This window comes from Lissotriton helveticus, chromosome 8 (assembly GCF_964261635.1).
Source record: "Lissotriton helveticus chromosome 8, aLisHel1.1, whole genome shotgun sequence".
Taxonomy (NCBI): domain Eukaryota; kingdom Metazoa; phylum Chordata; class Amphibia; order Caudata; family Salamandridae; genus Lissotriton; species Lissotriton helveticus.
The window spans coordinates 1,583,303,911-1,583,326,844 of NC_136069.1; the positions used below are offsets into that span (position 1 = coordinate 1,583,303,911).

At 41.5% G+C, this 22,934-nt stretch overlaps 1 protein-coding gene across 1 annotated transcript in view; it reads left to right on the top strand.

Moving 5' to 3' along the window:
- Window positions 1-22,934, top strand: part of LOC144773529 (solute carrier organic anion transporter family member 2B1-like) — a 442,157-nt gene that overhangs the window by 320,076 nt on the left and 99,147 nt on the right. Inside the window, exons 9-10 of the mRNA XM_078658590.1 lie at window positions 3,217-3,381; window positions 6,014-6,212. Coding sequence (XP_078514716.1) covers window positions 3,217-3,381; window positions 6,014-6,212 — 364 coding nt within the window. The remainder of the gene's footprint in view (window positions 1-3,216; window positions 3,382-6,013; window positions 6,213-22,934) is intronic.

Consider the following 22,934-nt stretch of genomic DNA (forward strand, 5'->3'; position numbering starts at 1 on the left):
GAGGGTCGTTCTGGGGGTAGTGTTTTAGGGTAGTGATGGGTGGTCGTGCAGGGCAGTGTTTAAGTGTAGGGACCGGACTGGGGTTGAGGGAGGGTCATGCAGGGGGTAGTGTTTTAGGGTTTAGTGTTGTGTTGGGGGTCATGCAGGGTAGTGTTTAAGTGGAGGGACAGGCAAGGGGTTGGGGATGGTCATGCAGGGGTAGTGTTTAGGGTTTAGGGTAGTCGTGGGGGGTCATGCAGGGTAGTGTTTTCTGTAGAGACAGGACTGGGGGTCGGGGGGTCATGCAGGGGGTAGTGTTTTAGGGTTTAGGGTAGGGTAGGGGTTTGTGCAGGGTAGTGTTTTAGTGTAAGTAAGTTGTGCAGGGGTATTGTTGTAGGGTTTATGGTAGGGTCTGGGGTCCTGCAGGGTAGTGTATTAGGGTAGAGAGAGGAATAGGGGTCGGGGTAGGGTCATGCAGGAGTACGAAATTAGGGTTTAGGGTAGGGTTAGTTTAACTCACCTTGCATACTTTTACCAAGAGTATACCTTTACCACGCCTGCCTTTGCATTGTAATGGCATGTGTGGTAAAGGCATATTTGTGGTAATGGCAGGTTGTTGTAATTGACAACGCATAGTAATACCCGCATTGTAATGGGCCGTGTAGTATTAGTACACGTTGTAACGTGTCATATTCGGAGAGATACACCCTCTCCTAGTTGGGGAGACTCACAGTGTTCAAAATTACTCTTGTGCGTGATATTCTTTATGTTATACAAACGTTACTGTGGCAACCCCCTCCACATCATCTTGGCAAGCTACACCACCTTAAAGATTGTCTGGGCAGGAAAGAAGGCACACATGGGGAAAAGCAGGTTTACTTAACCCCAACAGAGGGTGGATTGGGCATTCCTCTCTTAGTACGATACTATCACAAGGCACAGCTTCATTACAATATGGAATAGTCCAGGCCACGTACGGAGAATCATTGGTGCTTCATAGATCATGGTGTGGCTGAAATAGACATCTGGAAAATACCATGGCTGCCTAAACTTCACCGACCTCTGATCTCCCCAGTGACACAGTGATCCGAGCTACGATGGGAGTCTGAGACACAGCACAGGTCGCGTGCAAGCTATTTACTCGCATATAATCTTGACCCCATTTATTGAGAATCCGTACTTCATACAGGTGGTACAGGGGCCTTCCTTTGCACAATGACAAGCTGCCATTTATATAAGGCTCTGTGACCTCTTTGATAGCGACAGGATATGGAATTCATGCAACTCCATCCAGTGCTCATTGGCAATATGTTGCCCTTTGAAACTGGCTCCTACAACCTCACATTTGCCCCCACCTCCTTCGAAAAATGGCTTTTCACTCATTCTTCGGATAGTCGCATAATTTCTGACATATCTAAGTTCTTAAACGCCCCACTGGTGCTTTATAAATCACTAGCATGGTACAACCAAACAGGTCCTTCTGACCCATTGGGGCACAGAATCGGTGCTGAAGTGCTTGGACTGGTTGCACACGTTATGGACTCTCTTTGGGAGGGAGAAACAGCAGCAGCTGTGGCCAACATGTTTACACACTTTGACAAAACTTGAGTGCCCTGCGTGCAATTCCTGTCTAATGAATTTAGGAAGATGAGTTACCCAGCCTATTTATGGGTCCTTTGCCTTACATGGTTGGAACATCAGACTCATTGATGTGAGGGGAAAACCTTCACTACTCATACTTTCCTCAAGTGCTGGCTTTTCTCTGCTATGAGCTGTTGAGGAATGTTGCCCCATCACTATTGTTCTCCTCTTACCTTTTAGCCCTCTTCCCTTCCCTTTTTGTCTTCCTTAACTATTACTTTTCCCTATTATCATTGTCTCCTATTGTTTCAACTAGCCATTGGATGTATATGGGATAAATGTTTTATTGATTACTTCAAAAAATAAATTAAACAGATTTAAACCTAAAAGGGTTAAGGGTAGGAAAATGGTAACTTTCTAAAAGTGACATTTTTAAGATTGTAATGAAAAATCTAACTTTGTCATTAAAGAGGATTTATCATTACGATTTCATAGACACTAAACATGAAATATCGACCTGGTCCTAATTGGGGAATACAGCTTGTTAAATGTCATAAGAAATCCCCAATGTTATGTTATAAAATGGGTGGTGTAGGCTATACTGTAGTAAAAAATGAATTTAGGAATTTTGCACTACCAGGACATATACAACTTAGAAGTACATGAACAACATTTTATTTTCACAACACTGTACTCTATGGTTTACCTAGGGCCTACCTTAGGGGTGACTTACATGTAATAAAAGGGGAGTTTAAGACTTGGCAAGAGGTTTTTAATACTAAGTTGATATGGCAGCTTTAACCTATATTCAGGCTGCAATGTAAGGCCTGGGACATGTTTTAAGGGGCTACATAGATGGGTGGCACAATAAGTGTTGCAGGTCCACTAATAGCATTTCATTTGCAGGATCTGGGTATATATTATACACTCTACAAGGGACTTACAAGTAAATTAAATATGTCAGTTGAGTATAAAGCAATTAATCCATGTTTAAAGGAGAGACCACAAGCACGTTAACACTGTTTTGCAGTGGTACAGTGCACAGAGTTCTAAGCCAAGCAATATTTATTTCTGCAAAAAGTGGAGGAAAAAAGGCAAAAAGTCTGGGTGTGACCCTGCAGGGAGAGCAAGTTCCACCAACACCCTTCACATCGGGGTCATCAAGCAGCTGACCAGACGACTTACAAACCATCCATCTCAGCAGCCAGACTTATCCTTAACCTCCCACACATCACACCACACCTCAAGGAACTATAGATGGCACCTGATACAGAAATGCATTGAATTCAAACTCCTCCAACATACATTCAAGGCAGTACACAACTCAGGCCCCACCTACCTGAACAGTCTAATAGGACCTACACATAACCAGTTCAGGAGGATGTTTACGATCTGGGATTCATCTTTCAAGGGCAGCGAGAGATAGAAGTAATCTCATTGAAATACCATATTCAAATGTGGAACCTAGCTTCTGTGTTGACATTGCATGAAAAATTGCAGAGAGGTCATCGACCTTGGCAGTAAAGAAAATGTTAATTTTGTATTGAATATGTTATTGGCATGAGCGTCATAATTTCCCCATGAAGTACCTGTATACATTTGAAAAATGTGTTTTATAGATCCCTTGCTCATGTTTGTTCTGTTTATTTTCTTTAGTCTTTCCCAAAGTTTTAGTGATAAACCTAAAGAAACCTGTCTTTCTGCTGGTGATTTTGGGCCAGGTGAATCAATCTGCAATGGCAGCTGGTATAATGGTATTTATGGCCAAATATATGGAGCTACAGTTCTCTATCACAGCATCAATGGCTAATCTGATAATGGGTAAGATGAACAAAACAGCCGGGGCCACTGGAATTTTTTCAGCAATGAAGGTCCGAATTATCCATCAGGGTTGACTAAATTATGTGGTAATAAGTGGTAAATGTTTCTAGTTAATGTACCACATTCTATAACAGTATTTTTTTGACATTTCATCATTTACCTACACATTAATTGTGGATGGACACAGATTACCCCTGATTTGTATCAGTTTAACAACTGGATGCAGTTATGGGTAACTGCAAGATGACTAGTTAGTCTTTGCAAAAGTTTGCTGCCAGTGTGGGGCAGCACGTACTGTTTTTAAGTATTTTTGAGCTAGGACCTTTCTTTAGCTTTCAAACTATCCTGCGTATGGTGGATCAGGTAGTAAGTCCTGTAAATCCATAATTAGGTGGAAAATGCTGTAGCACCAGCATCACATAATTCTCACAGCCTCGACTGCAGTATAGATCTGTTATGGCGATGAGAATAGAGCATGTAGCATGCCAAGATCAAAATATGATTCTACCATTAATAGAAGACTGGGTAAAAACCAAGCTTTCCATAAGGAGATTTGGATTATATAGTAATTATTGCTTTGCATATATTTTCGCAGCAAAAAACCTCTCTTGACGACCCATGTAATGCAGAATGGTATAGAGAAACATATTTTAAGACGCCTGCATACATTATATGTGGTAGTGCCAATAGAATAGCAGACTTTCTGTTCCATTATCATAGTCTGGTCTTGAAATTATTAGGGCCCGAATTGTCTGTTGGAAGTCTTTGTCTGGAATCACTATCTGGAATTTCAAAGCAAACTAAGGTAGAATTAAGCTTTGTTGGGTAGATTGTTCTGTAATACTCAAGGGTCAGGTGCCTATCCAGTATGAAGCCCATGATTTTGGGTACATTGTACAATGTTCAGGTCACTTCCCAATACTTGTATCTCTTTAAACCAGTTTTGTGCAGGAGTTTAAAGAGGGGAGGCGAGATAAGTAGATATTCTGTTTTTAGCTAAATTAGTTACAGATGGTGATATGTCAAGATTGGATTTTGCTGAGTATTTGTGACAGCCACTTGACATCTTTAGGCAGTAAAGCTTTGAAATCTAGCTGAGTGTTTTCAGGATGGTGGTGGTGGTCACTTTCAGATATTGGTTCAATTTTAAAATGCATTATTTATAAGAGACACTATATTTAAGTTGACAAATGTATAGTCAAGGATGGTATTCCTGAATGTAGACAAATGCATAGTGTTAGCTGGAATATCATCTGGAAACCTCCCATTAAGTGACAGAAGCCCTTGAGTGAGAACAGCAGCTTCTCTCCTGGATACTCAATTTGTTGTGGGGTGTAAACTGCTGGGCAAATGCTCCAGACCTTGTTTGGAAATTGTTGACTGTCTCAGTAGAATGTTGTAATTAAACACTGATAGCTGATGAGGTTACTCGAAAACCACTGCAGCGCAAGTTGCAGAGAAAGTTGAATGTGTCCACTCTTTGTCTAAGTGAAGATTAGTGGTGGTTAATCCCCACTTAATGCTCATCTCTAATGCTTGGCAGAAAATAGTTTATGGGCCTCCCCTGGCTATGCTGGGGTCTTCCAGCACCCTGGTGTCAGAGCAGGCCTTCAGGCGATGTGCCAGTGCTGTTAGCAAATACTATATTAACAAGAAAGTGTTTGACCCTTAATCAGTAAGGCCGGACCAATGAACTAAGAACAAACACAAAAATGCCAATACTGATAATCATTCGCACATCACATTTGTACCAGAATCCAGAAGATCAAAATAATCTGGTCTGAAATATTCCTTTTTTATATTTCTTTCAAGTATTGTTTGTCATTTCATACTTTTGTTTTGATGAAAAAGTTTTTTTTTAATTTACAATATATACAATTACAATATTAAACATACACTGAAGACACCACTACATTTAACAAACAAGGACAACCAAATGTGGCAAATATACAGTGCAAATCACTATACAATTATAAACAAATACAGTACATGTGTAGTTATGGTTCCAGCAGGTTTTATAGACCTTACTTTTTATACATAAACACTGCATCTGATCATTGTTCTTACATATAATGATTTTGCTTGTAATTCAGAGGTCAACACCAAATTGTGGACCTACTATGCTCACTTATTACTTTAATAATATCTACACCACAGATCTGGTAAGCACCTATTTGGTCACAAATTAGATCATTCGATGCATTTCGAACCCACTGAGATTAATTGTCGGGTTCTCCTCAGGGTATTGAACACTACAAACACTAAGCGGAAGTAGATCAGCAGTATGTAGGTCTATTTCATGGTAGGGACTTCGATTTCAGTACATGGTTGGACAGTGAGTACCTGATCCGAGATTGAGAGACAAGAGAATCCTTTACATAGCAGAGTTCTTCCCTTATGCCCAGTTGTGCATAAGACTTAGTTAATCTTAGTTCATTCACATACTCCAGTCCTAAGGAGATAAGAACAGTTCTCCCATCAGGGAGCTATGTAATATGACAGGAAACCAGGAATATCTCCATTTAACCTAACAGGGAGTCCTGGAATGAAACATCACTTCTTGTCTGTATGTGCCGCTCCTCGGATTGAAGACACTATACAATGACCCTTGTCTTGTGTTTGCTCTTCTCAGGTGCTATAAACATTCCTACAGCCATAACAGGAATCGTTGTTGGAGGGGCAGTCATGAAGAAGTTCCGAATGTCTCAGAAGCAGGCTGGAGCCATGTGCACCATTGTGCTGGCCCTGTGCATCGCCATAGCCCTGCCCATCTTTTTCCTTGGATGTCCAACACAGAAATTTTTTGCTCCAGGACATGTGCCGGTTGGAAGGTAAAACAAGTTTCCAGGACTGTCAAAATGTTAATCGAATCTGTAACTCTCTTTTTTTTAACCCCTCCCCTGCCGGTGACGGAACCGCTCCGTCATCAGACACGGCCGCGCTGTGCTGATGACGGAGCGGTTCCGTCAAGGCCCGCTCGGAGCGCCTGCGTGGCAGCAATTCCGCGCCTGCGCTGAACGTTCTTAAGAGCGGTCGGGGCCGTGACGGAACCGCTCCGTCATAAGCACAGCGCAACCGCGTCTCGTGACGGAGCGGTTCCGTCACGAGTATGCGAGCGCCGTGCGGCCGCCCCACCCTCTTAGCGCTGCGGCGGAATTGCCGCCGCAGCGAAGGGGTTCATTGTTAATATTGGGGTCTGCTCACAGAGGCGTTTAGGAGTATGTAAAGTAGTACCCCTGGAGTACTCTTTTATGGGCAGCCTTTGTAGATTGGTCCCAAAGATGTTGAAATGTGAATACACTGAGAATATTTCAGGGAATATTCGTATAAAATGAGTAGAACTTGAAAGAAATGTGCCTTCTTTGTGTTTCTTTTTTTTAAGCAATGGAGTTAGGTCCTGGGACATACAGTGGGTTGGACCTTTAAAATAATGGGAAATAATGAAATACCCCCTGTATTGTTTCTTTTTAGCTCAGCGCTTAAGTAGCACAAACTAGTTTAATATAGTTTATGCGGTATTATTTATTTATACCTTTTTATTTTGCTCTTTGTCAAAAAATGTTTAATTCATTAATATCTGAGAACACATACTGTCACAAACAATTACATCACAGTTAACATCACAATTCAACATACATATTTACAATTACAAATTACATTTATATACAGCCAATAAATCGAATCAAATTGTCTTTTCAACAGACATTCATTAAGGCTAGAGTTATTCGGTAACACTAGTGACAATGCCATGCAGCATTAACCTGAACAGTCCATTACTTGTGAACCAATATCAGTAAATCAAAAATACATGAAAACAAAATCTATTTAAATTTTTAGAAAAAATACAATAACAAGAATTATTTGCTGAAGACCACAAATTAATTTCTTGGTCAACTGGACATTCAAGGTATATTTTCGAAATGCCGACGCGTTTCAAACCCTGTCACTTCAGTTATTGGGTTCTCATCAGGGCTCTTTCCTTTTTAGTTGTCTGTGGGATATATGGAAAAAAGCTTTGTTTTAATGTTTAGTTTGCCTAATAGGTTCCTCATTTGCTTTTACCTTTAGACTACTGAAATTTACCTGACTTCCAGCTTTTGCCGGTCCGAGGGCTCTCTCAGTTAAAAAATCGTTCAGCTTTCGTGCTTCCTAGAATACAAGTGTTTAGGGTAAGCCTTCATTGTTAGGGCGAATAGGTCGGTCATCCAAATGTTTTAAGCTCCTTTTTTTAAAAAAAACGTACCTGCCTGTGTCTTCTAGTTAGTGTGGACACTTTTGGGTACTTGTCTTTTACTGTTCGTGGTTGTCAGCAGTTTGTAGCGATTTTGTGTAACAACCTGCAATTCGCAATACGAAAAATATTTTCAGTCACTTTACCGTATTTTAAACTTGCCGCGCTTGCGGGCGGAAAGACATACCTTCTTTCCAAAGGAGTGAACGCCTCGTTTATCGCCTGTGAATTTTTTAGACTGGAATTACTTTCTCGCGCCCGTCAGGGCCTTCCTGCTTGCCTGTGTGTAGAAAAACGGGCATTCATTTAAAATCTCCCGTATTTCGAGTATCTCTCTTATTTTTATCTAAGACTCCGTTTCGACTTCTTACCTGTTTGTTTGTAGCTCCGAGTTCGACTGGATCAAGCATTAGGTATGGCGGCCATCTTTTAGTGTGTTTTTATACTCATTGGTTTCTTATGACAGGAGCGGCGGCCATCTTATAGTATAGTATACCGGGTTGTTAGTATATTTATAATCTTGATATTTCAGATAGAGTATTTAACCCAGTCATGGCGCTATCAAATTTTAAAATTAGATAGGCTTCTTTTTTCAACAGTAGTTTTTCGACATCAGTACTTTTTTTGCGATGTTCGGTTGTGAACAATACGGACCATTTTAATTCATTTTCTCCGTGTTGGTTGGCAATAAAGTGCTCGACCATTGGGGCAGATGCAACTTTATTTTTAATTCTCGATCTGTGCTGGGTTATTCGCACGTTGATTTGCTGGGTAGTTTTGCCAATATACAGCTTTTGGCAGGGGCATACAATGCTGTACACCGCATTGCGTGTTCTGCAATTAGAGAAACCAGCATGTTTCCATTTTACGTTTTTGTGCTGGAACTCTTTTCCCTCAATTGTACTCGCACATGACACGCAATTCCCACACTTATGGTGGCCTTCTGTGGGTTTCATTCCCCATTGTGACAATAGATCACTTCTCAGTTTGGGTAAGGCTATGTCTGCCTGAATCACTTGTTGGCCAATGCTTTTGTTTCTTTTGTACGCGAAAAGCGGACGGGGGAACGGGCACTCTAGGTTTTCTAGCAGGTGCCAATTCCTTAGTACCATCTGTCTCAGCCTATTGGTGTCAGGGCCAAATGTCGTTACACACACGAGTCTATCTAGTGTACCCTTTTCTTTTTTCTCTAATAGACTCTCTCGTGGTGTGTATCTTGCCCTCTTATAAGAGTGCTTTAACAGTTTTTTTGGGTAACCTCTATATTTCAATTCTTCACAGAATTTTTCAGCGTGTTGGTCGAAGTCCGTTATTTCTGTACAAGTTCTTCTTATTCTGAGTAATTGGCCGTACGGCAAGTTAGCCTTCAGGTTTCTTGGGTGAGCACTCTGGTGGTGTAGAATTGTATTGCGGTCAGTTTTTTTCTTGAATAGGGAGGATTTTAGAGCCCCTTCTTGACATGTGATTTCAATGTCTAGAAACGTCATTCTGGCACTACTCGAATCAATGGAGAATTTAATATCCTGGTGTCTTGCATTAAGCAAAGTGTGGAACTCCATCAGTTCAGTGTGGCTCCCCTGCCACAGGAGCCACACGTCATCGATGTAGCGGTACCACTGTTTGATATGTGCTTTGTATGGGTTATTGTTGTCCACAAACCTTTTTTCATATTCCGCCATAAAGAGGACAGCCATCTCCGGGGCATAAGGGCAACCCATCGCGGTCCCCTTAATTTGCATATAAAACTGGTCGTTGAATTTGAAGTAGTTTTTTCTAAGTGCCACTTCTGCCAGTTTTAAAATGAATGGAGTTGGGACTCTATGTGGTCGCTCTCTAGTTTCTAAGTAGAGCTCCATAACTTCTAGTGCTTCCTCTTGAGGTATCTGGGTATACAATGACGTTACGTCCATTGTTACCATAAGTTCAGAATCAGGGTCAAAGTCGGTTTTCTCGACTTTCAACAGAAAGTCGGTGGTGTCTCTTAAGTACGATTTAACTGTACCGATAAATGGTTTTAAAAAGAAGTCCACATACTTCGCAATGGGCTCCAAGCATGAATCACACCCAGAAACTATTGGGCGTCCTGGGGGGTCTCTTTTATTCTTGTGAATTTTTGGGAGGAAATATAATATAGGGGTTCTTGGAAATTTCTTCACCAAGAACTCACTTTCTTTCGGACCCACAAATCCTTCCTCTCTTCCTTGCCTGATGGTTTCGGCAATTATGCCCTGGATTCCTTTTACGGGATCCTCCTGTAGTTTCCTGTACCACACTGTATTGGAAACTTGTGATATTGCCTCTGCTATGTATTTATCTCTAGGCCACAGCACCACTGCCCCGCCTTTATCGCCTTATGCGTGCCGATAAAGGCGGGGCAGTGGTGCTGTGGCCTAGAGATAAATACATAGCAGAGGCAATATCACAAGTTTCCAATACAGTGTGGTACAGGAAACTACAGGAGGATCCCGTAAAAGGAATCCAGGGCATAATTGCCGAAACCATCAGGCAAGGAAGAGAGGAAGGATTTGTAGGTCCGAAAGAAAGTGAGTTCTTGGTGAAGAAATTTCCAAGAACCCCTATATTATATTTTCTCCCAAAGATTCACAAGAATGAAAGAGACCCCCCAGGACGCCCAATAGTTTCTGGGTGTGATTCATGCCTGGAGCCCATTGCGAAGTATGTGGACTTCTTTTTAAAACCATTTATCGGTACAGTTAAATCGTACTTAAGAGACACCACCGACTTTCTGTTGAAAGTCGCGAAAACCGACTTTGACCCTGATTCTGAACTTATGGTAACAATGGACGTAACGTCATTGTATACCCAGATACCTCAAGAGGAAGCACTAGAAGTTATGGAGCTCTACTTAGAAACTAGAGAGCGACCACATAGAGTCCCAACTCCATTCATTTTAAAACTGGCAGAAGTGGCACTTAGAAAAAACTACTTCAAATTCAACGACCAGTTTTATATGCAAATTAAGGGGACCGCGATGGGTTGCCCTTATGCCCCGGAGATGGCTGTCCTCTTTATGGCGGAATACGAAAAAAGGTTTGTGGACAACAATAACCCATACAAAGCACATATCAAACAGTGGTACCGCTACATCGATGACGTGTGGCTCCTGTGGCAGGGGAGCCACACTGAACTGATGGAGTTCCACACTTGGCTTAATGCAAGACACCAGGATATTAAATTCTCCATTGATTCGAGTAGTGCCAGAATGACGTTTCTAGACATTGAAATCACATGTCAAGAAGGGGCTCTAAAATCCTCCCTATTCAAGAAAAAAACTGACCGCAATACAATTCTACACCACCAGAGTGCTCACCCAAGAAACCTGAAGGCTAACTTGCCGTACGGCCAATTACTCAGAATAAGAAGAAATTGTACAGAAATAACGGACTTCGACCAACACGCTGAAAAATTCTGTGAAGAATTGAAATATAGAGGTTACCCAAAAAAACTGTTAAAGCACTCTTATAAGAGGGCAAGATACACACCACGAGAGAGTCTATTAGAGAAAAAAGAAAAGGGTACACTAGATAGACTCGTGTGTGTAACGACATTTGGCCCTGACACCAATAGGCTGAGACAGATGGTACTAAGGAATTGGCACCTGCTAGAAAACCTAGAGTGCCCGTTCCCCCGTCCGCTTTTCGCGTACAAAAGAAACAAAAGCATTGGCCAACAAGTGATTCAGGCAGACATAGCCTTACCCAAACTGAGAAGTGATCTATTGTCACAATGGGGAATGAAACCCACAGAAGGCCACCATAAGTGTGGGAATTGCGTGTCATGTGCGAGTACAATTGAGGGAAAAGAGTTCCAGCACAAAAACGTAAAATGGAAACATGCTGGTTTCTCTAATTGCAGAACACGCAATGTGGTGTACAGCATTGTATGCCCCTGCCAAAAGCTGTATATTGGCAAAACTACCCAGCAAATCAACGTGCGAATAACCCAGCACAGATCGAGAATTAAAAATAAAGTTGCATCTGCCCCAATGGTCGAGCACTTTATTGCCAACCAACACGGAGAAAATGAATTCAAATGGCCCGTATTGTTCACAACCGAACATCGCAAAAAAAGTACTGATGTCGAAAAACTACTGTTGAAAAAAGAAGCCTATCAAATTTTAAAATTTGATAGCGCCATGACTGGGTTAAATACTCTATCTGAAATATCAAGATTATAGATATACTAACAACCCGGTATACTATACTATAAGATGGCCGCCGCTCCTGTCATAAGAAACCAATGAGTATAAAAACACACTAAAAGATGGCCGCCATACCTAATGCTTGATCCAGTCGAACTCGGAGCTACAAACAAACAGGTAAGAAGTCGAAACGGAGTCTTAGATAAAAATAAGAGAGATACTCGAAATACGGGAGATTTTAAATGAATGCCCGTTTTTCTACACACAGGCAAGCAGGAAGGCCCTGACGGGCGCGAGAAAGTAATTCCAGTCTAAAAAATTCACAGGCGATAAACGAGGCGTTCACTCCTTTGGAAAGAAGGTATGTCTTTCCGCCCGCGAGCGCGGCAAGTTTAAAATACGGTAAAGTGACTGAAAATATTTTTCGTATTGCGAATTGCAGGTTGTTACACAAAATCGCTACAAACTGCTGACAACCACGAACAGTAAAAGACAAGTACCCAAAAGTGTCCACACTAACTAGAAGACACAGGCAGGTACGTTTTAAAAAAAAAAGGAGCTTAAAACATTTGGATGACCGACCTATTCGCCCTAACAATGAAGGCTTACCCTAAACACTTGTATTCTACGAAGCACGAAAGCTGAACGATTTTTTAACTGAGAGAGCCCTCGGACCGGCAAAAGCTGGAAGTCAGGTAAATTTCAGTAGTCTAAAGGTAAAAGCAAATGAGGAACCTATGAGGCAAACTAAACATTAAAACGAAGCTTTTTTCCATATATCCCACAGACAACTAAAAAGGAAAGAGCCCTGATGAGAACCCAATAACTGAAGTGACAGGGTTTGAAACGCATCGGCATTTCGAAAATATACCTTGAATGTCCAGTTGACCAAGAAATTAATTTGTGGTCTTCAGCAAATAATTCTTGTTATTGTATTTTTTCTAAAAATTTAAATAGATTTTGTTTTCATGTATTTTTGATTTACTGATATTGGTTCACAAGTAATGGACTGTTCAGGTTAATGCTGCATGGCATTGTCACTAGTGTTATCGAATAACTCTAGCCTTAATGAATGTCTGTTGAAAAGACAATTTGATTCGATTTATTGGCTGTATATAAATGTAATTTGTAATTGTAAATATGTATGTTGAATTGTGATGTTAACTGTGATGTAATTGTTTGTGACAGTATGTGTTCTCGGATATTAATGAATGTAAAAATGTTTGACAAAGAGCAAAATAAAAAGGTATAAATAAATAATACCGCATAAACTATATTAAACTAGTTTGTGCTACTTAAGTGCTGAGCTAAAAAGAAACAATACAGGGGGTATTTCATTATTTCCCATTCTTTGTGTTTCAGCACTGATTCACAAAAGCATATGAGTACTTGAAAGAGTACTCCTATCTTACTCCTCCTCATATCTATAAATGCTTCTATGAATCAGCCCCATCGAATTTACTATTTTACAAGAATACACAGTGACCCTTATGCACTACAGACAATTAGCACATCTCTCATGCACACCTTGTGCAACTGAGTAGTGTGATATGCTTCTACCAGTGCGCAAGTTTTGTATTCACCTGCGGGGCATCCAGATTGGGGAGGGCGGGGGCACCCCTGCAAATGCTCTGTAGCCCAGGCCTCAATGCACAATACACTATTGATGCACGCTCAATTATGTACTGGCGCCATTGAGCTACCTGGGTTGATAGACTGGCATGCAGATCTCTACCCACAAAGTAGAAATACCAATTTCGAGGTACAGGCCCATCAATTCCCATCCAGGCAAAGATAAGTGGTTTTATTTCTACTAGAATATGAATTCTGCCTTCTGCTGAGCCAAGCCTCACCTGGTGCATGGGAAGGGAAGAGCAGGATGTGAGCGGGTGCATGCACTTGTGTTTGTTAATGAAGGACGTAAATGCTTCTTTATCTGCTAGTCTCATGTACAAGCTCTGCAAAAATGTAGTTTGAGGCTTACTTGTATACGATCATCAAACCTGTTGCATTTGCAACCAATTTTGTGCAAAGGTAGAAACAGTTTCGGAATTGAGCCATGTTCAAAATGCATCATCTTTTTAAACCTGCATATTCTTTTTTTCACAGAAAGGTTACATGCACATTTTGCAAACCTGGCCTTCTTACATTTGCAGCGATAGCTCAGTTTCAATAAGCTCCTGATGAGGAGTGGTCTAGAATGTTGGTGTAATAAATACAACTCGTGGTATAAATTAAGCCAGGGGCCAGGGGCATTGGCGTCTGTGATCAGTAGTCGCTTTGCTGTAGGGCCCTAGGAGTGGAGACTTACATATGGAAACTGGCTTTGAAGCACTGATTCCCGCAGTGAAAGCCATAATTCCAAGCTTTTTAGTGACTTGTATTCCACCTGTTTTTTGCAGGTAGATATGTATCTGGAAAACCATGTGGTATTACCTACCGCTGCCAGGAATAGCAGGCAAAGTAATAGTGCACGACTTGTAATCCTAACATTCACACCTTCTGCCAAATGGGAGGCAGACAACTTGTGTGGGGCAAAAATGTAGACTTCAGAAATTTTGTGATTGTAGATCCCCGTATCCACACAACTGATATGAATATGTAAACCTGTTTGAAATATACACAGAGTTCAGTTGAGTCATTTAACTTTGTCAATGTCACCTTCTCACGTAAGGCTGAGTCTTTCACTCCCGGTGGATTAGAAATACCAAGTCAGAGTTCAGATGCTGCTAAACAAGACTTTGAAGGACATCCTGCTCTGGTTCATCACTGCGCAGTACAAGATGAACATTTGAGCAGATTAGACAAAGTCGTAGAAAATACTTAGCAGTTTGCAGAACATTTATAGAGTAATTAAATTTTTTATTCATCTGTGACTTTAAAGAGATATTTCCACTGCTCGCTCCTACATACATTTGGAATGCTCCAGACCCACTGTGCCATGATTCTGCAATGAAAGGTGTACAGATAGGAAGCCTGTGGCTCCACTGCTCCCCGAAACCAGGTCATTTTCAATCGTTTTTTCCTCTTGGTTTGTTCGGTTTATGCTCAACTCTTTTTAGTCATCACTAGTTTAATGGTTCAGTCAGAGGTGGAATTCACCTTCAAAGTGCCAAAGGTCATCCACGCCAGGCAGACCAAATTGAGCATATTTACAAGGAGCTAATGCCACCAGAAACTTCACTTTTTGCGACGTTTTTGCGACGTTCTTGTGGCGTGAAGTCTTTCGGTGTATTTCCAAGGTGGTGAGCGGCTTAACACCACCTTGTAAATAATGCCTCCATTCCCGCAGCACTTAAAAGGGGCAGGCAATGGGTGTTGCAGTGGGCGTTCCGCTGCAACACCCCTTGTTTTTGGATGTATGACGTTACAACGCATACTTTTACAACGCCTACCTTTACATCGCAAGTTTTACAACGCATACCTTTACAACGCATAGTGCTTTTAGGCGCTGGGTAGTGAATAGTTTAATTTACTATTCCAACTCCAGTCCCCGTGGATAGTAGGGAAGGTGTTGGATAGTACATTAAACCTATTCCCTATCCTAGAGCGCCCCCCAGCGCTATGCGTTGTAATAGTTTGCGTTGTAAAAGTTGCGTTGTAAAGGCACTGCGTGGTAAAAGTTGCGTTGTAAAGGATGTTTACCCTTGTTTTTTTATGCTGCCCCATATTATCAAGGTATGGGGCAGTGCCAAATATAATACCAGGAAATACATGATCTTAAACAGGCGATACAAGGAGAAATGTTATATTTCTCTTTATATATTGCTCTTACCACTTGCGCTGTGTTTTGCAGCATACATGCACAGAGCAAATCGTCTGTTAAGATTGTTTATGTGCAGGAAGGTGTTCCTTCCTGCACATAAACAAAACCACTTGCAGGACAAGCACCCTAGCAAAATGGTGCTAGGGTGCCTGCCCTGGCACTGGCACCCTAGAGGCGTTAGAGGAAATGCAGGGGTGTGCCATATTTTTATGTAGATATGACGCATCACTGCGTTTTGAACCGGACGGAGCGCGGCATTACCAATTTTGGCCTAACACCGCGCTCCGCTAGTTTCTTGAACATATGCCCCCAAATGTGTTAAATGTAGGAGAAAGTAACTTAAAGATGTGATGGTTTCTGGTAAGGTCTTTGATAATAATTATAGCAAATCCCATTTCTCTGCTTAGTCTCTGTAGACTTTTTTCCTTTTATGAACTTGCTGTTACTGGTATTAGGAGAAGTAAATGTAAACCTTGTGCTGCTTGAGAACAAACTAGAATTAAAAACAATCTGCCTGCCTTGCCACTAGTGACTGTAATTAGATTCCTAAATAGGTGTGAACTGGCCAATGAAGTGGTGTAAATGAGGACTACTTAAAAGGGATGAGTCAACTGTGCCAGTGCTAGAACCGGTGGCTACCCAAAGGGCTGCCACATCAGGCTTCTGTATCAAGTGTAAATCCCAAGAAGTGGAACAAGATTACAGAAAACACCCAGACCCTGTGCCTGTTTACATGTACTTTTGTGTCCACAGGAGGGGGGCAAAACTGGTTCTGGGACAGCAAGAGGGGGTGTTATGCTGTTTTCAATATTTCCCCAGCAGAGTTTCTGATAAACATGTATAATCAGCAGAAAAGTCCCTTTACTTTTATCTTCAGACTATTACACCAATCTTCTATTTGTCACTGTGTATGTGCACAAGATGCTATCCACAAGCAATTTACAAGGCAGCTATTTGTGCACAAAGTGGTCCAGTTTGGAAAATATATGGAGATGTATGTGTCCCTAATATTCGAACTAAGACACATAGATCCTGTGTAATTATTACAAGTGTGGGCCGTACCACACGTTCCTTGCAAATCCCTGCAATTAATCTACAAGCACACATACAGATATGTTTACACAAGTGTCAATTTAGCCGACTCAGTTTTCCTTTTGAACCAGTGCCCCATAGAACAACTCATCTTGATTCAGACTAGTAGTTTCACTTAGTAAGTTTCATGATGAAATTGAAAAAGAGAAAACCATTGGAAGCTTTACACATTCTGGCCATGGCTTTGAATTAACATCACATTACTCAAAGCATGGTAGGTTACCACTGGCAAGAATGAACAACCTTTCAGGGTGATATGTTGTCACAGAGGTGCAGGTGGACAGTAAAAAGATGCTCAGCTACTGATATTTTTTCCATTGGTTTAGGATGGGACAATTTACCTTCTGCCGCTCAGGTCAGTGAATTGTCTGCAGTGTGTTGTGCATGGCTGTCTGAGTATAAATTTGCCAATATTTGTGGTCAGACAAAAACTTAGATGCCAGAATTTGGGTTTTGGATTGCTGAATCCTTGGGTAGTGATTGGGCAGTGCCAAGCTGATGATGCCTAGGCCGTGGTATGGGACAGAGTTGTGCTCTATCGTTACTTATGTTGATACTTGCTTGCATTTTGAGGACAAATGAAAGATCTGTAATACAGGTGGGAAATAAACAAACTGTTTCACTTCACACAAATGATATGCATGACCTGATGTGTGATATAGAAGCAACATCGGAATATAGGAACTGGTTTCATGAGTTGTCCGGCCTTCGGATTAGTTAGGACAAAACAATCCTTTTCCTTTGGGCTATTTGGGATGGTGATTTTGCAACATTCATGACTGGCCAAAAATCCTAGTGAGATGGTAAACATTTCTTTTTGTTTAGGACTTATGTTTACAACCCCAGAGCATGAGAGATGCATGTGGGTGTCTGGCTGATGGGAAGGCTAGCCCTGGTGAGAATGATAACACTATCATGATCCTTGCATGTGTTCTAGGGTTGGTTGCATGTATCCTAGAACATCACAACTCTAATACAATACTTGCGGCTTCACAGGTGGTTGCACTTGATGGAGACCTGTTGGCAGGTATGTATAATGGACTTTGCCTGTATGACTTGCTCATAATGAGCTTTAATCCGGAGTCTACTTTGCATTTAATGATGAATCAGTCTTCTGTACAGTGCTAACAACTATCTAAACTAACACTTTTGTAATTGTAATTGTAATTCTGAAGCTTATAAAGCGCATGGTTACACTTACCAGTGTGTCCCCGCGCTGATTAAACCGCTGAGGAACCCGTCCTGGCCTGTTCCTGTGAGGCGCCCAACTCCTGGGCACCCCCCTGGTGAAGCCAGACATCCTTAGCGATTAGGGCCGGTGTGGAGACTAAGCAAGCTATTGCCCAGAGTTGCAGCGTGGGACCCCATGATTAGAGTAGGCACCGTGCCGAGAATTATCGAGTCCGCGGACATTCCAGCTCAAGACCCTGCCGCAACGGGAATTGAACCCTGGTCCCGGGCCAGACCTCTGCATCAGGGTCTGCCTCTCTAATCAGTGAGCCACACTCCTCCGTGTTTCCCTTATACTCTGGATGTCCCATTGAAGGGGCTTACTACCTTTAGGAAGGCAGCAGATGATAGTGAATACTGATGATAGCCACAGGGTAACCTAAAGACCATCAGAGAAAAATGGGAATTTAGGGTTGGGGGGAAGGGACCTTTAACCCAGGTGCACTGAGCAATTGAGAGAACCATACTACAAACCCCACTTGCCATTGAAGCAAAATGGGCAGCAGTTTGTGGTGCTGGTGTAACTGACCTGCAATAGTCTGGTCAAAATACTGTAAACTAGTCTTAAACTTTTCCAGTAATGATAGTTTTAATTTGACTCTTTTTCATGCATAGCTCCTTGCTTGTATGAGTCCTGCCATGCTGCACTAGATTGTGCTTGTTAGAAGGACTAGATGCTCTAAATGTGGAGGACATGCAAACATGTCTGTTGTTTACAACACATACAAGCATTGGCATAGCCAAGAGGTCTCGCCGATGGCACCTTATAAGTGTTTAGCCATGCAGGAGAATAGGGTTTGGGGCGTGGGGGTGGGTTCGCTTAGAATAGTGTGTGTCCGACTGATATTTTAATGCGTCTTTCTGTTATTGCATCCGAATATATAATACAACAATTTACATTACACCTACAACAAGCCAGGACAATTGGCTCTGTCAATGGTTGTTAGTTGCATAAGAAAAATAAGCAACAACTATGGCTTTGTTGTCCATAATATTGAAAATGCTTCACTTCTAAAATGATGAGACTGTGAAACAACCATAAAGAGTCTCTTTGAACTTACATCAAACGCCGGTTAAGGGTGGCACAGCTGCTGAGGTAAAAAAACAAAAGTCACCCTGAGAATGAGGGTAAAAATGGAGAGACAGCTAGAGACATGTCTTGCCACCTGCTTTTTTGGACTACAGGTGGTGAGCACCGGCAAGACCCGGCCCACCTTGAAGCCCGGGTTTTACCGACTAAAGCAGCGCACATTAAGCTCACCGACCCCGCGTCACATCATACATTCAAACTTTTGGTCCCTAATTATGGAAGCCCAAAACTATTCGCCCTGGACACAGGCATCTGGCACTCTATCCGGAAAATATTAGACCTAGCACACATCCTGCACCGCCCACAAGCTTGTGAAGACCAGTCTGCTTGGCTGAAAATGTGTAGGACGTACGGGAAAGGAGTTCCACCAGCAATTCATTACTGCAATTCACGTCCCTTCTCGAGATTTTGGGCCTTATTTATGAGGCCTTGAATCAGTTTTTCGCTGCTGTTGCATCACTTTTTGTGATGCAACACCAGCATAAAACATGCCCCCTGTTGCGTCCTATTTACAAAGTGATGCATCTAAGCAGATGTGTCACTTTGTAAACCCCTGCGCAATACTATTCCTGCATCAGGGATAATGTATGCAGGGGCGTTGTTCCCACACATGTAAGCCTCGTAGTGAAATCTATGAGATTTCATTGCGTCACTTCTAGGACACCATTGCGTCAATATCTTACGCCTGTCTCACAGCAGGCGTAAGACTGATGCAGGCCCGTTTACATGGGCTTGCCCCATGTGGAAGGACACATTGCTGGAGTTGCGTCGCTTTTATGACACACTCCAGCAATGCGTCATTTTTGCGCCTACAGATACGTCAGAAATACTGACATATCTGTAAGTCCTTGCAACATGATGTATCATACTGTAAATATGACGCATATAGTATGTCGCAAAGGAGGGCGCAATGAAAAGTGACATATCACTGTTTTCACACAGTGATGAGTCACTTTTCCTAAATGAACCCCTTTGTTTTTCATTAAGGGTATGTTAGAGAGAGTCCATCCCAGCTGATATGAGAGAGGTACAAAGGAGGAGTTTGCAGGTCAAAGTTTGAAAAAATAACTCATATGTTCAAAGTAATTTGTCTGTTGGCAGACCACAAGCTAACTTGGCACTGGGTTTTTCCCCCTCCCCACTGCAAATTTATCTCATCAGTGAGCTCCCAATGAAAACTGTTTCCAAGTCCAGTTGAGCTTAATTCCTTTATTTTTTTTTGCCCTAATGTTTGAAGCTACTGTATGTGGGGTTGTGCTAGTGCAGCACAAAATTAACCACAAGAAGAACCAAGCACATCCACGCACACATACAAGCATACACACTCATGCAAGCAGGTAGTGAAGAGGGGACATACGGGCACCTGATCTGCCAGCCAGAATCTGCCCTCAGCTCCTCATGCTGCCAAAGGCGAGCCCCCTGACACACACTGCACCAAATGCCTTAAGCACGTCTCTTTAAACTAAAAAAACAAAGTTACAAAAAGAAAGATTTTTAAAAAGCTGCTCTGAATAAGCAGGTACTCAGGTAGATCAAGATATTTTCTTTTATTGTGATACAGGTAACAAAAGATCCCATCCACAAGAGACATCAGCACATCAACTGCCTCTCAGACTCAAGAACAAATTCATACCCATGCATTTTAGACTGTGTACTTAACATTCTAATGTCCAATGGAGCTTTACAATACAGGCTAACAAAGAGAGATACCAGCTTTATTAAACACACTGGTCTGGAAAGATACCACACACCTTTCCCCGAAACTAAAAAAAAAAAAAATTTTAACAAAGAACAATAGTCACAAAAAAAAACTTGTTTAGTATATGAAAAACAGAAAGGTTTAAGAACAGAGTCATCTCAGCACATAACAACTTGTTCAGTATATGAAAACAAGAAAGGTTAAGAACAGAGTCATTTCAGCACATAATCGTGCAGAGCTGTAGGGACTCTTGTCACACGAGAACTTTTACGTGGAAAAGTATCAACAGAAGTTTGACTACGCAAATTGGTTGAACTTAAGGAATCAAGTGTACATTTGGGCACAATCAAAGGAATTCGTGCAATCCGATTTAAGTTCCATATGCACCCATCATTCAGTTTAACAGCATTCCGAAAAAGCTTAGTAACATAGATAGGAGAAGAGAACTTTGACCCAGAGAATTTGTGAGGAAGACGAACTCTAACACGATCACCAATAGACACATTCGTGTGAGCAACAGCATGTCTGGTGTCAAAATTTAACTTCCTATTCGTGGACTTAACATGCTGTCTGTCTAACCCAAGTGTTTTATTGGAACTCAAGGCATCAACACCCATTTTTCTCATCCAAGACTGAAACATGTAGGTGTTTGGTGTCTGACCTCTAAATAACACAAAAGGTATTTCACAAGTGGTGGAGTAAGGTGTGATTATGTATACCATAACCCTCTCAAGTAATTTAGTTTTCTTATCTTCGCCTTGTTCTTTAGCTAACTGTATGGATTCTTTGAGTGCTCGGTTAAACCTCTCTACCATGCCGTTGCATTACGGATGATAGAGAGAGCAACGCTTGCGTTTAATACCTTTATTGATTGAGAACTCCTCCATCTCCTTTGACACAAGCTGTACCCCATTGTCAGTCAGAAAAGACTCAGGGAATCCTTCTCTATAGAAAACTTCTTGTAAGAATTTTGTGATATTCTTGGTCTCAATGGTTTGTGTGACTTTGATCTCTTGCCATCTTGAAAACATGTCCACTAGGACCAACACATAAAACTAGCCACTTCTGTTAGAAACAAGTCCTAAAATATCTAGAGCTACATCTTGCCAACACTGTGTAGGAACTTCTCTTATTATTATGGGTTGCACTCTTGTCTTACACACTTTGTCAGATACATTACACTCAATGCAATCCCTTATCAAGCGCTCAACAAAGATGTCTATGCCAGGCCACCAGAAGTGTAAGCGTACCCTTTCCTTTGTTTTTGATATTCCTTGATGTCCTTGATGAGCTAAGTAAACCATTTTTATTCTGACAGGAGAAGGTGGAACAAGGCTGGTTCCTCTCCAAAGCAACTCTTCTCTCACAGAAAGTTCACTTCTTACATTCCAAAAATTCCGAGCATTTAGACTCAAGTTTTTCAGACAAGGCCAACCTGCTAAAACTAAGTTGTACATTTCTTTTAATTCAGTGTCTTTGTGCATAGCATTTCTCTAATCAGCTTAGGGGATAACACTTTCAATAATCTTGCAAACTTTAAATTCATCAATATCCCATAAATCTTCAGAGTTCAAGGAAATTTCTGCATTTTGTTCAGGAACTAACCGAGAGAGGCAGTCAGCAACTTTATTTTTAACTCCAGGTATATATTTCACATCAAATTGTAAGTCTTGAAGAGCAATTACCCACTTACAAATTCTGGAAGAAATCGCATCAAGGCTCTTTTTGCAGAACGCTTCCTTTAATAGCTTGTGGTCTGAATGAACAATAAAAGGACTGACCCAGAAGATACATAAAGCTTCCTTTTCGATTATGTAATAAAGCAATTCAGGACCGACAAGAGCCCTAGAAAGAAACAATATGGTAACCTCTTTGCCAGCTCTCACTTGTTTAAGAACAGCGCCCAGACCACGAGAACTTGCATCAGTGACAAGTACAGAGCTGGATGAAATGTCAAAACTTTGAAGAGAAGGAGCAGAATTAAGAGCTTGTTTGACATCATCATATTCAAGTTGACACTGATGTGACCATACAAACTTCATTCCCTTTTTTAAAAGAGACCTCAGGTTGGGAGTTCTACATGCAAAACGTGGTACAAATGTATTATAATATTCTGCCATACCTAAGAAAGTGAGTAGTTCCTCTCTAGATCGTGTTGTCCAGAGTTCGTTTATGGTTTTAACCAAGCAATCCTTAGGTTTGACACATCTAGCAGTCAGAGAGTGACCCAGATAATCAATTTCTGAAAGATTAAACTTGCACTTATTCTCTCTTAGAGTCAAA